This window comes from Cervus elaphus, chromosome 18 (genome assembly GCF_910594005.1).
Source record: "Cervus elaphus chromosome 18, mCerEla1.1, whole genome shotgun sequence".
NCBI lineage: Eukaryota > Metazoa > Chordata > Mammalia > Artiodactyla > Cervidae > Cervus > Cervus elaphus.
The window spans coordinates 56,968,972-56,983,568 of NC_057832.1; the positions used below are offsets into that span (position 1 = coordinate 56,968,972).

Genomic DNA, 14,597 nt, shown 5'->3' on the forward strand with positions numbered 1-14,597 from the left:
AAATAATATATACGAAGAGCAAGTATATTATTGCCTTTACTCTCTGTTTACACAACATGATGAAGAACCATTTATAAAATTGTAGAACTATTTTCAGGAAGACAGATCTTAAATTTGACTATTTATATACCTAAAAATGGGTTTTCCACTATTACAGATCTAATTATTTTGAACTCCATTATTTAAAACTCAGTTTCTATATTCAACTGACATAGCTATAGTTTTAAAACACAGCATTCTATAAATAAATTTAAGTATAGAATGTTGTCACATATTAGATGAGGTAATTTTAAGGTTAATTAACATTCCTATCAGCATACAAATATGTTTTAATTTGGCTCAGTTCAATAGAATCCTTTCTGGACCCAGAGATTATGCTTTTCTGCTGGCTTTATGGTTCACTGACCTGAAATCTCCAAAACTGTACTGGCCTTCCTAGTTATCACTACTTCCTTACATGTTTTCTCCCCACAACCCACTCGTGAGAGCTTTCACACATATTCCAGTAAAACAGACCTTGTCAAGATCACCAGAAATCTCCAAGGTGCCAATTTCTATTATCAATTCTGTCTTAATCCTGTTCAAACTCTCAAAAATTCATTTCACGTTGAACCACTCCCTCCCTAAAACATGTTTTACTCTAGCCTTCCAAATCATTACACCCCCTGGGTTCCTTCGGATCACAATAGTTGCTCCTACTCCTTCTCCATTAGATCTCTAAATGCTGGAGTACTCCCAGAGGGGATCGTCAGTCCTCTTCTCTTCTCCATCCAGAGTCTCTCTTAGTATTTAAAACACAGGGTCTGAATGAAATCTCAATCTATTCAATAAAATACTGATTTGAGATATACACATATGTACATGTATCCATATTTTCTTTATATCTGCCTAACTATACACACACATATACACACCACAACTCTTTAGTTCAGAATTTTCTCATGACAAATTTAAGACACCCAAGATAACATCTGCCCCAACCAAAGTCATGATCCTCTCCAGTCTAACTCATCTCAAGTTACTTATACCATCATCTATCCAATTTTTCAGACTAAAATTTTAGGAATCACTCTTGGTGAGTTTTTTTCCCTCAGACCTTTAATTTCCCATCAACAAATCCTATCAACTCTATTCCCATCTTATACCATCCACTTCTCTCTCTTTATGTCCACCACTCTAATTCAAGGCACCATCAACTATTATTACTCTAATAACTTTTAAATGGGAACCCCAGAGTCTACTCTTGCCTTCCTATAGAACCACTAGATGGGGAGGGAGGTGGGAGCGGGGATCAGGATGGGGAACACATGCAAATCCATGGCTGATTCATGTCAATATATGGCAAAAACCACTACCAAGAAAAAAAAAAAATTTTAGAGCATTAATCACATATCTCTAATTAAAATCCTCCAATGGCTTACCATTGCATTTAGAATGAAAATCAAAATTCCTTTCCAAGAACCTCATCTACAATTTCTTTGCCTCATTCACTAAACTCTTAATCGTACTAGACTTTTCCTTCTTTCCTTCAAACATGCCACACTAATTCCATTTGTTGGTCCCTCAGCTTACCACACTCTTCTCCCCAGAGAGTCATGTGGTAGCTCTTTCTCATCACTCAGATCTCAGCTCAAATGTCATCTTCTCAAAGAGACATCCCCTGCTCATCCGAGCTAGTAAGGGACTCCCCTTCTGTCTCATCGTTTATTTTATTTTCTTTTAGAACTTACAAATACCTGAAGTTTCCTACTAACGTATTTTTTGGGTCTAATTTCCTACCTAGAACATAAATATAACATGAACAGTGACTTTGGCTTTTGTTCACAGGTGCCTGGTATCTAACAATTTCTCAATTACTGAGTAAGCAAATAAATTAATAAATTAAGTGATCTCTTTTTAATTAAATAGGCTTAATTGGGATTCCTGGGTGGCTCAGTTGTAAAGAAGCCTCCTCCCAATGCAGGAGATGTGGGTTCAACCCCTGGGTCAGGAAGATCCCCTGGAGGAGGAAATGGCAACCTGCTCCAGTATTCTTGCAGGGAAAGTCCCAAGGACAGAGGAGCCTGGCGGGCTACAGTCTGAGGGGTCACAAGAGTTGGAGACAACTAAGCGAATGACAGGCACACATTCATGCACAATTAAACATACCTCCATAGCGACAGGGATTTTTTATAAGGTTACACGTGCCTGGAATCTAGCAAATTCTCAATTAAAATTTAAGTGAATAAATGAATAGAACAGAGAGAGTAAATTTTATTTCATTTTAGGAGATAAAGCACAGTAGATTTTACTGAATGTTTTCTTTTTTAATTAATTTTATTGGAGTGTAGTTGCTCAACCACATTGTTAGTTTCTACGAGAATGTAAATTTTAATAAAATAGGCTAAATAAGTATACCTCCAAATGAATATAGCACAAAATTTTAAATACATAGGAGAAAAAGCAGATGAAGTAAATAGCTGGGACAATACTCTTTTTCAAATACATAACACACATCTCAAAAATTTTAATATGCTTAGAAATACACATCATGCTAAAATATATACTGATTCATACCTTGACTTCTTATGTTCAAATAATCTGGAGAATACTTTTAGATTATCATAGGAATTTACAGAAGTCAGCCTTTGTACTGTATACTCTCATCTAACGGATAATCATTCTAACTCAGACAAATAGCATATTTTAAATGTTGCAATCACTGAAAAGCATTCAGGGAAAATCAGCACACTACGGAACTTAACACATATAGGGAATTACCTGGCAGTCCAGTGGTTAATGTGGAGCTCTATACCAAAGTCACTGGTGTAAAGCCTTTGACCAAGGTCACAAATGTGGAGCCTTGTACCAAGGTCATCTCCGGAACTGACCGAGCCCCACAGCAATTGTTGTCAAGAGCCTCCACCCATCTAAACCAGCCAGCTCCAGTTCCCTGACCCCATGTTAGATTAAAAAAAATACCCACCCTGTGCTGTGCTCAGTCATGTCCAACTCTGCAAACCTCCCTATAGCACCCTAAACAATCACCTAATGCCCCCAGTAAGAACTTGGTCGTGAGGCTATAAAATTGGTTACTAGCACACAAAAGCCATCAGCTCACCCTTGAGCTGGCCTGCTGTTCTAAGTGTCTCCCACTGTAATAAATTCTATTCTCTCATTTTGCCTCATGTCTGAAAATTATCTTCCAATCCATGCACAGCCCATGACAATTAGAATTCAGCACTTTCACTGCCGTAGCCCAGGGTTCAATCCCTGATTGGGGAACTAAGATCGCACAAGCTGCATGATGCAGCCAATTAAAAAAAATAAAAAGAACTAAGCATATATACGAAAACCACAGTAAGAAGTATTTTTGTTGTGATGATTTATCTACACATATTTACACTCAAAATCAACATACTACCACAACATCCCTATAGTTTTTATAAAGAAAAAAATCATTTATCATTTATTTACAAAAATTACCATTAAAAACAAGGTATTGTTTCTTGCTTCCAGAAACTTATAAAATACTATGAGATTAAAAAAATTAATTTCCAATAGTAAGTCAGTACCTAGAGCCTCTTAATTTTCCCATAGTCTAGTATCTATCCTAAATATTCAAGTAACACACAAACTATTATTTTTAAAATACTATGTTCTTCATCAGGATGCGTTAGAAACAGTGTACATGCTGAGAATAATACCTATGAGTGTGTGTAAGAAATACTGGAGAAGCATTAAAGAATATTGCCTCACAAAAGGCAATATCCTTCTTCCTCAAGAATTCAACCAACAAAGAGAAAAATCATTTAGCTTTCTTTTGATGTGCAGTGATTAATAATGTAATCACAACACAAGTGGTGATGGAAAATACAGTATTAGCATTTCATATTTATGAGATGTAGTTTAACAGAATGAAAAATTCATAAAAGAAGTAGTCAAACAACCTCACAAAAAAAAAAAGTAGTCAAACAAAAACAGAAGAATTCACAATAAAAATCCAATGCATTATTCTACTATACTTTCATTTTTGAAAAGCATTTCAAAGAAGTCGAACATAATGAAAGAACTGAAGCCTATTTCCACTACTTTGGTGGAGCTGACTTTGTTTGGGGGGATGGGGGGGCAGTGGTTTCAGCCCCACAATGTGACTTGCCGAATCTTAGTTCCCTGACCAGGGGTTGAACCTGCACCCTCAGCAGTGAAACTGCAAAGTCCTAATCTCTAACCACTGGAATTCTCTGCTTGTTTTCATTAACTCAGTTATAAAAGCACTAAATATGCACTAGGAATTGTTCTAAGCATTTTGTTAACTCAAATTAGCACCATATTAGTACGTATGAACACTCCTTTATGGATAAAACAGGCACAGAAAGTAACTTGTCCAAACTCACACATCTAGTAGGAGGCTAAGCAATGATTTAAATCCAGAGAATTTAGCTCAAAGGTCAGAGAACCTGCTTGCCAGTGCAGGAGACGTAAGAGACAGGTTCAATCGCTGGGTTAGGAAGATGCCCTGGAGGAGGGCATGGCAACCCACTCTAGTATTCTTGCCTGGAGAATCCTATGGACAGAGCAGCCTTACAAGCTACAGTACACAGGGTCACAAAAAGTCAGACACACATGCCAATAAAACCTCAAAGTTTTACTAAAGTTTTGTTGGAACACAGCCACACACATTCATTTACATATTACTCAGTTGGTTTCACTCTGTAACAGCAGAGTTTACAAGTTGTAACAGAGACAATATGGCCTGCAAAGTCTCAAATTATTTACTTTCAGATCCTTCACAAGAAAAGTTACCAAGCCCTAGGTGAGCTCTAAATAGTATAACAGTTAATGGAAACATACCTTCCAAAGACTCAATTCCAGTTGCTTGTGCCAATAAATCTTCATGTCTTGCAACGACCTGAAAATCAAGAATGAATCATCAGCACTGTAAGTATTAGGTATTTTAATTTGTAACCACAATGTAGAACTGAAGGTCTCTCTCTATGTGGAAAGGGGGGAAAATGCTAATACAAAGGAAAAAAGTACAAGTAAAAAAGGTGTGTTTGAGATGTCTGATTGGCAGGAACATAAACATGCTTAAAGCTCGACATGGTGCCAAAGAAGTCTTTTCATTAGCCCCATGTTTTCCTAGTAGGATGTGCAGAAGGAAGATGTGCCAAAACTGAAAAACAAAAACCTGCCAATTCTCGCCACACTAATTAATACATGTTTTCCTTTTAAAGAGTGTTTTCAAACAGCAGGTTCTTTTAGCTCTTGAACTTAATCAGCATCATCACAACCACATCCTAATTTGCAAAGATAAAACAGAATCAGTACCTCCCTGAACATCTCTCTGTTTCCAGCTTCCCCATGTCACAGCAAACCCTCTTTCAATGCTATGTCAAAAAAAAAGTTAGGAATTAAAGGCTACATGCAAGAGAATCCTAGAAACATCAAGATATCAAGCAAATCTTTAGAATAATCCAGGAAGCCTTTATTACAATGCATAAGAAGTTTCATGTCTAATCTATAAACTGAAGCTCCTTAATGGCAAAGATTCATTCACTGGAAGCCTAAATCCTCCACTCTGTCCAGTGCCAGATGTCACTGTCATTCTAGCAATTTCCTCTATCACATAACTGTTACTTTTGGTCTCCTATGTCTCTTACCTAGAAGACTTCTCAATTTTCCCCAGTCCACTGACATGGTGATTAATGCATCCATCCTAACACAATGATTTTCTTCTAATTCTCTATTCTTTTTCCCTTGTGATGCTGCAGAAAGTTTGAAAAACCTAAAACTACACTGTTATAGTCTCCGCTGCAATCAACTGGATGAATTTTCAAGAGATTTAGAAGACAGAAGAGGAAAGCTATTTTCCCGTTACTGTTTCAGCTAGTAAGCCAGAGCCAGAGACCTGAGGCTTTAGAGACAGCCGAGATAGCCCTATTCATCATTCCAGAGTCCAGTTACCAGAGTTCAAGCACCCAGAAGCTGAACTTCAGCAGGGACATGGGAGTTAACAGCAGGTGCTTGCAGGCCCCTGGGCTGCATCCATGGTAGATCCTTCCACCCTGTCTATTAGCTGTCCATCCAATCCTCTGTATTAAGTATCTTCCTGCTTTAAATACCTAGAGTGATTTCTGTTTCTTGTACTAAAGTCCTGACTGATACTTATGTCTGTACATCTTTTGTAATTTAAATCATCTCACTGATATTTTAAATTATTTTGATTATATTTTATTTATGAGTTCGGTCAGCATTATTCCAATTTTGCTTCTGCAGAAAAACAATTATAGCAGGTTCAGATCTCATACCAGGACTGAGATTTTTCTCAATCCCACATCCAAAACTGCTGTTAAGTATAACTTGCCCTCTAGTTTTTACTGATTCCTTTAGAGAAGTTACTACATGCAAAGGATAAGGAAAATGCCAACCACAAAAAGATAGAAAGAATTTCAGGTAGCTTCTGCAAAAAGCTACCCCAAGAAACACAGGCAGAATTAAAAAGCATTTTCCCCTGCCCCCATAAACAATGTGTACTACTCTATCTAAAACAGGCATCACTTGCCTGTCATTATTTCTGTCTGTATCTGCCACTGGTCTGTGAATGCTTAGAGAGCAAGGAAATACGTTCATTTTTCTATTCCCACAGACTACAGCAAACCAGACTATTAAAACTGACTATAAATAATTGATTTCTAACTATATAATCAGAATTTTATAGTTAAATTGACCTTAGAAGTCATCCCAGTCCTAAACAAGTAGCTCTTTTAACTGATAAAGCAAGACACAAAAAAGTTTAAGGGAACATGTCTCATGCTATACCAGATCTAGGTTTCCTGGTAAATACACATTTATTCATGCAACTGTACATTAATTTAAATGTTTACGTACCTACTCAGAAAAAAAAAGGCAAGACTAAAAGGTATTATATAATATGAAAGGTAACAGCACAACTGAGACTCAGACCTATCTCCTAACTCCCCTTTTGTGTCCTATCCACCACAAATTTATCAACCATCTAAATTTCATCAAATGTTACATTTTGTGCTCATGAAGTATGAACTCCTGATGGGAACAGTTTTCCTTATTCACACTATTCTGCTTCCAAAATTCCATTTTCTATTATCTTTATCAAATGTTAGCTACTCAGCTGTGTCCAACTCTTTGCGAACCCAAGAACTGTAGCCAGTCAGGCTCCTCTATCCATTCAATTTGCCAGGCAAAAACACTGGAATGGGCTGCATTTCCTTCTCCAAGGGATCTTCCTGACCCAGGGATCGAACCTGGGTCTCCTGCATTGCAGGTGGATTCTTTACCGTCTGAGCCACCAGGAAAGCCCTATTTTTTTGCCAACTTATATTCCCTCCATATCACATGAGATGATGAAAACAAAGTATGAATAAAAGGTTTTGGAGAGATGGGATATCCATTTTTCAACTGACAAAAAGTAGCTTCCAGAAAACTTTTAAAAAATGTACTTGGAGGGACTTTCCTGGTGGTCCAGGGATTAAGACCCCATGTTTCCAAGGCAGGACATGTGAGTTCAATCCACATCGAACTGGTTGGGGAACTAAGATACCACATGCTGTGTGGTGCAGCCAAGAATTTATATATATATACACACACACACACACACACACACACACTTGGGAAAATATAATTTGTTCATATAAATATGCATTTAGATTAAATAATAAAAGGATTATAAAATGATATATAATCACTCTGGGATAAACTGTATGCTCCAGAAGATTGGAATTACCTGTAAGTGTAGTTCTTTATCCAACTGACTGATTCCTTGGGCAAGTTTTGCTAGTTGTTCAGCAATTACAGCTTGATGAATAGATTGAGAAGTATAAGTCTTTACATCAAAGTCTTCATTTAAAAAATCACTATAACACTCTGGGGAAAACATAAAAAAAATTATTAATCACATTGCACCAAACCACAGATGGAACAACAGACTGGTCTAAAATTGGGAAAGGAATTCTTCAAGGTTGTATATTGTCACTCTGCTTACTTAACATATGCAGAGTATACCATGCAAAATGCAGGGCTGGATGAATCACAAGTAGAATCAAGACTACTGGGAGAAATATGAACAACCTCAGATATGCAGATGATACTACTCTAATGGTGGAAAGCGAAGAGGAATTAAAGAGCTTCTAGATAAAAATGAAAGAAGAGAGTGAAAAAGCTGGCTTAAAAACCCAACATTCAACCAAAGATCATGGCATCTGGTCCCATCACTTCATGGCAAATGGATGGGGAAAAAATGGAAACAAATGGCAGATTTTATTTTCTTGGGCTCCAAAATCATTACAGACGGTGACTGCAGCCATGAAATTAAAAGATGCTTGCTTGCTCCTTGGAAGAAAAGCTATGACAAACCTATACAGCATATTAAAAAGCAGAGACATAACTTTGCTGACAAAGGTCCATATAGTCAAAGCAATGGTTTTTCCAGTAGTCATGTACAAAAATAACAGTTAGACCATAAAGAAGGTTGCATGCCAAAGAATTGATGCTTGCAAACTGTGATGCTGGAGAAGACTCTTGAGAGTCCCTTGGACAACAAAGAGACCAAATCAGTCAATCCTAAAGGAAATCAACCCTGAATATTCATTGGAAGGACTGATGCTGAAGCTCCAATACTTTGGCCACCTGATGGAAAGAGTCCATTCATTGGAAAAGACCCTGATACTAGGAAAGATTGAGGACAGGAGAAGAGGACGACAGAGAATGAGATGTTTGGATGGCATCACTGACTCTAAGGACATGAGTTTGAGCAAACTCTGGGAGACAGTGAAGGACCAGGAAATCTGGTGTGCTGCAGTTAATGAGGTCACAAAGAGTGAGACACGACTTAGCGAATGAAAAACAACAAAACCACAGAAATGAAACAACATAACAATTGCAACCACAGTTAACATATTTTGAGATCTTTCTATACACCAAAAACTAACAAAAAGGCTTTCTGTTGTAAAGAAGAAGGAAGAGGTGGTGGCAATAGCAGAAGAGTGGCAATATTTACTAAGAATATTCCTACACATCACGTACTGACCTAAGCACTTTATACATACTAACTCATCCAATATGCACACAGACCTGTTGGAACTCATACTAATTTATTCTATATGCACACAACCCTGTTGGAAATATCATTCTCCCCATTTCATGGGTGAAGAGATGGGCAGAGACAAGGCATGAAACTTTTACCATTTCATTGTTTGAACCCAAGGCAGTCTAGCTCCAGAGCCCACCTCTGGACCACTATGCATACTCCTCAAAGTTAGTTTTCAGGAGCACCAAAGAATCAATGCCTTCAAATTGTGATGCTGGAAAAGACTCTTGAGAATCCCTTGGACAGCAAGGAGACCAAATCAGTAAATCCTAAAGGAAATCAACCCTGATTATTCATTGGAAGGAGTGATGCTGAAGCTTCAGTACTTTGACCACCTGATGGAAAGAGCCAATTCATTGGAAAAGACCCTGATACTAGGAAAGATTGAGGGCAGGAGGAGAAGAGGGCAGCAGAGGATATAATTGGAGAGTACCACTGACTCAAAGGACATGAGTTTGAGCAAACTGTGAAACAGTGAAAGACAGGGAAGCCTGGCATACTGCAGTCCATGGGGTCACAAAGAGTTGGACATGATTAGCAAACAACAAAAAAGCTAGTTTTATCAGTAAATTAAAAGAAAATATTGAGAAAAGATTGAAAAAAAAATACTAGCAACAGTTTTTAACACAAGAAAACAAGGTCAATAACAATAAGAAAATTGACTGTATCTGAAAATTACAGTCTCCAGTATCTCCAGATCGATGCACAAATACTGTTACAATAAAGTGAATCTGAAATTTTAAAAGAAGTAGGCACATACAAACTCACAGGTATTATTGAAATTTTGGATTTGAGTGAAATAAGTAAAAGGAAGCAGAAATCATGTTGAACGTAGGCCCTTAAAAGAAAGAAAAAAGGATATAGCTGTTAAGATATATCCTGTTTAGCTGAATACAGCTGTTAAGATAACTTTATGTATAGAAATCCACAAATGTGTGAAAGAAAAAATGGAATTATGAATTAAAAATAGATATACAGAAGTGAAGTCAATGTAGGTAAAAAGGATTATCTCCTAGCCATATGGTAGATATAGGTAAGACTGCCTTGACAAGAGATTATAAAACTAGCTATAATACAGAGTACTTTTACAAAAACTTCAAATTGTCTATATTCACTATAATATATGCTCCTCAAAGGCAAAGTCTTTGTTTTCTGTACTACCACACCCACAGAGCCTGAACAATGCCTGACACACAGGTGTTCAATACTGGCTGAATGAATTAATCTATACATCAGCTACAAGTATCATTCTGCTAAAAGCAGAGATGCATTCTTAACTACTCTCGAAGTGGAGTGAAAGAAAGAAACTGCTACCTTGGCCTTAATCCTGAGAATCCCATTTCCTTAGAGTTTGCCAAGCAATTCTCAGAATAAGGATCCCGCCAGGCAGACAAGTAGAGAAGGCTATTTCAAAAGCAAAGGTTTAGAGGCAGCAAATACAATGGTATATTCTGAGGAATAAGGATAATACTGACTTCAGTATGTCTAGATCACAATGGATATTGACAGAAAGGGTAAAGAACGGCAGGATTTGAGGTTCCAAAGGAAGGCTGGGTGCAGTTTGAAAAGAGGCTGGTAAAACAAGCAAAATGTTCAGACTATACCCCATTTAAGTTTTACAGCCAAGAAAGAGTGCTGTGAGCCTTGTGTTGTAGAACAGTTTCTGGCAGCAGGATGGAGGATGACTGAAAAGGGATTAGCCACGCAGTGGTGTACTGGGGCTGGCTCAGACTGACTCCTGAGAGCCAACTGCTAAACTTTCAGGAATTGTGTGAGCCAGCTGACATCTCATGTAGGTATCTTCAAACTGACCATGCTAAGCGTATTTATACCATGAAAACTGGTATATAATACAAAAGCAGGGATTTTGCTATTTTCCCAGAAAGCTGGTTTACCAGCATACTCACTGAATAGAGCCACAGGTGCTATGTTACCAGCCCAAGTGACAGGATGGAGACCAAACACAGTGGCACTAAGAATGCCAAGGACGTGACAAATGTGACAAACATTCAGACACTACAATGTACAGGACTTAGACACAAGCTGAAAATGGGTGATTAGGTAGACCAAGAATTAAAAGATGATTTCCAAGTTTCTTGATTAACAGACATGTAATCTTCGAATAAGGATGAACATGAATGTACCCCTGCCTCCAGAGAACTCATAAGCTATAGGAGAACAAACACACACCTAACTTACCACATACAATTAATGATAACAGAGACTATTAGAGCAAAGGGTTAGAGGAAAGGGGTGAAAAAATATTGATTTCACTTTTTCATGTGCAGGATCTATACTATCTGTTCATACACGGGCCTTTTTAGCAACTTTTTATTTTGTACTGGGGTATAGCCGATTAACAATGTTGTGCGTTTCAGGTGAACAGCAAAGGGACTCAGCCACACATATATATGTATCCAGTCTCCCCCAAGCCCCCTTCCCATCCAGGCTGCCACATAACATTGAGAGTTCCATATGCTATACAATAAGTCCTTGTTGGTTACCCATTTTAAATATAGCAGCGTGTACCATATGTAGATTTTCTGTATGTAGAATTAGTAGTGCTTGTTCACTATCAAGAGAGAAATGTGCAGTAAACAGTGGTTCTATAGCTCAGAAGACAGGTAAGGACCATCTATGTGTACATTTGTGTACAAAGATATTAATAGTCAAACGATGAAAAAAAAGACCAGATGATTTAGGAAGCCACTTTAGAATGCACAAAAAAATGGGGACAATTCAGAAGCAGGGAAACACCAAAATTTGGGGGTAAAGATAAAAAAAAGATGGAGAAGGAAAAGGCAACCCACTCCAGCATTCTTGCCTGGGAAAGTCCATGGACAGAGGAGCCTGGCGGGCTGCAGTCCCTGGGGTTGCATGACTGAGCATGTGTGCACGAGGGTGGAGGGAGACGGGTTGGGAGCAACAAAGTGGGAGAACTAAAAAAAAGATAAAAAGTGAAAGCAAAGAAATTAAATGTTCAGAGAGAAAGAAAAACAGGAGAGAATGGCAAAAATCAAAATGGACAGTTTAAAGAAAGTAAGTGGCCAGTAGTGTCAAAGATATTACAAAGATCAAACATAGTGAAGGCTGGATACTAATCACTGGTTTCGCAATCGGAGGACAGAATATCCCTAATGCTTCTCTTTTATAGTTTTCTCATTGTTACAGGCATCACATCAAAAACTCACAAAATTTCAAACTATGCATCTACTCACCAACCCTATCAATCCTAACCTCCATAATTGGCAGATCCCTGACACAGTGAATCACTATCATTGAAGGGAATATTTACTTCCTTAGGAATGTTATGGGGGGAAGAGTGGAGTGAATCACTGAATTGGGACACAATGAGGACAACAAGGATCTAAAGAAAGCTGAAAAAGAGCGCTTAAAGAATAAGGAAATTTAAAAACAAAACAAACAAACAAACAAAAACCATGCAACTAACAAGCCACATGAGTAAAAGTATTCCAAAAGTCAAAACCTTTCATGAGATCAAGTAAGATAAGGACCAAAACTGTCCATCTGATACATCCACGAAGCAGAGCAATCTCAACTGGCCCAGAATGAGAGTAACTGGTCCTGGAGGAGGCAGGAAGAAAATCCAGAACACCAAGAGGAGGGATTGTCTTTAGGAAGCAGTACACTTCTTTTGTAATTAAAAATACCATGAAATAGAAGAAAGGATGGCGACAGGTTCAGGCTGGTTCACAGATTTAACGGCAAGAAACTGAGGAAGCTTGTATCAGATTCTCTTTTAGGGAATTTGAAAACTATTTGTTGAACTCAAAGGGAATGGCTTGAAAAAAGTAAAGAGGATTTAAATAATTACTGTTGAAGATGAGAAAGAGAACTAAATAGGAAAATATAGAAAGCAGAACTGAGGATTATGTACCCTCCAAAAACTGATTACAATTCCTGGAGTGAAACCTATATCAATACCTATGTGTGGCATGTACTACCTCTGTGCACTTCACCTGGAGAAGTTCTATTTATACTTCAAAACCAACTCTAACTAGTCTTTTTTGACATTCTCTAATCACCAACAGTTATCATCCACTTTTGGATTCATGTTTTACTTCATATACAATTCTACTGCTACCATTACAATGCTATATTAAAGTGTCTAACTTTATAACTTTATAGGACTATTTCCCCTACCAAAATCGTAAGCTACTTAAGAGTGGAAATTGTATATGTAACAGGAGCCAAGACTTCGTAAAACTGAATTTAAATGAAGATACAAAGATGCATTAGCCAGAGATCCTGGAGAACATGATCTAGTTCAGAAAATGACATCGTTAGTAAATCTTGACAAAAGTATGTAAATTATAATCAGAAGGCAAGAAACTAAGGGCAATAATAAAACATACAACACAGAAAACAGCAATTTAGAAGTTTATTTCATTCATTTATAATCTATTTTGTTCTACAAATGTGTACATATGCTTCTCAGTGTGTTGTTCAGTTTTTAAAAACACTCTGCACCTACCATAGGTAACTGCAGAATATAAAAAGGGGTTTTACAATGCAGTAGAAAAGACTAAGTACACAAATTATTTTTATACACGGTAGAATGTGATGTTGATTTGGGAAGGAAATTAAGAACAGATGAGAAGGGTCTTTAGAAATTTGAACTTTATTCTGAAAGAAAACAGATTTGGAGCATGTTAACGTCACTAAGACAATTGTGTGCGCTTCTCAAATGTAGTATGTCTAACTTTTCTTATTCCTAGAATTTGTCCAAAACTATAAGTAAACTTGACTGCCATATTCAATACATATGGTTAATCCCAGCTTGAATGAATGCTCCGAACCCTCCCCCACGTATGTTGTGGATAAACCACTAGTAACAAAACAAGCGAGCTGTAAACGGGGCCACCGGTGCTGTCCAAGAATTCGTCAAAGGGGCGGATGTTTCCAAATCTACATAAAAAGAGCCCCCCTTCACTAAGCGCTTGTCATCTGTCCTAGTTCTTACACTTTTCATGGGGTTAAACGCTTCACCCTTTGGTCAAGAACTGCGGCAGCAGAAGGTCACCGGGTGCGGAAACGGGACATCAGCAAAGCCCCAGGAGCGTGAAGGGTAGAGCTGAAATGAGGAGCCTCCAAAATCAGGTGTCCCCAGGGCAACCGGAAAGAAACCGGCCAGCAAGTCCCTGGGGAAACACGTCGGCAAGGCCGGCACCCAGATGCCAGTGGGCCGGGCGGAGGGGAGTGGTCACGTCGAGAACGGAAAACTTTCTGCAAAGCGACGGGTTGAATCCACCACCCAGGCCCAAGTGCGGAGCAGACAGCTCCCAAGCCCCATGGCCTGACCACAGCCCGGCCCCCCTTACCGTCCTGCAGGAGCTCCCGGACAGTGGCTGCAGCCGCTCCGGACCCCGGAGCCCCACGGCCAAGCATAGAGACGCTGCCGTCGCCACCTTCCATGTTGGCTGGTGCGGGAGTGATGCCGTCACAGCGGCGCGCCCCGCCCAGATGATGACGC

General features: G+C 38.5%; 1 protein-coding gene across 1 annotated transcript in view; it reads right to left on the reverse strand.

Annotated features, from left to right (window-relative positions):
• The window catches only part of COG5 (component of oligomeric golgi complex 5), a 269,120-nt gene extending 254,537 nt beyond the window's left edge, over positions 1-14,583 (reverse strand). Inside the window, exons 1-3 of the mRNA XM_043871704.1 lie at positions 14,446-14,583; positions 7,742-7,881; positions 4,834-4,891 (exon numbers count right to left, since the gene is read on the reverse strand). Coding sequence (XP_043727639.1) covers positions 4,834-4,891; positions 7,742-7,881; positions 14,446-14,539 — 292 coding nt within the window. The 5' untranslated portion in view covers positions 14,540-14,583. The remainder of the gene's footprint in view (positions 1-4,833; positions 4,892-7,741; positions 7,882-14,445) is intronic.
• Between the last annotated feature and the right edge of the window lie 14 nt (positions 14,584-14,597).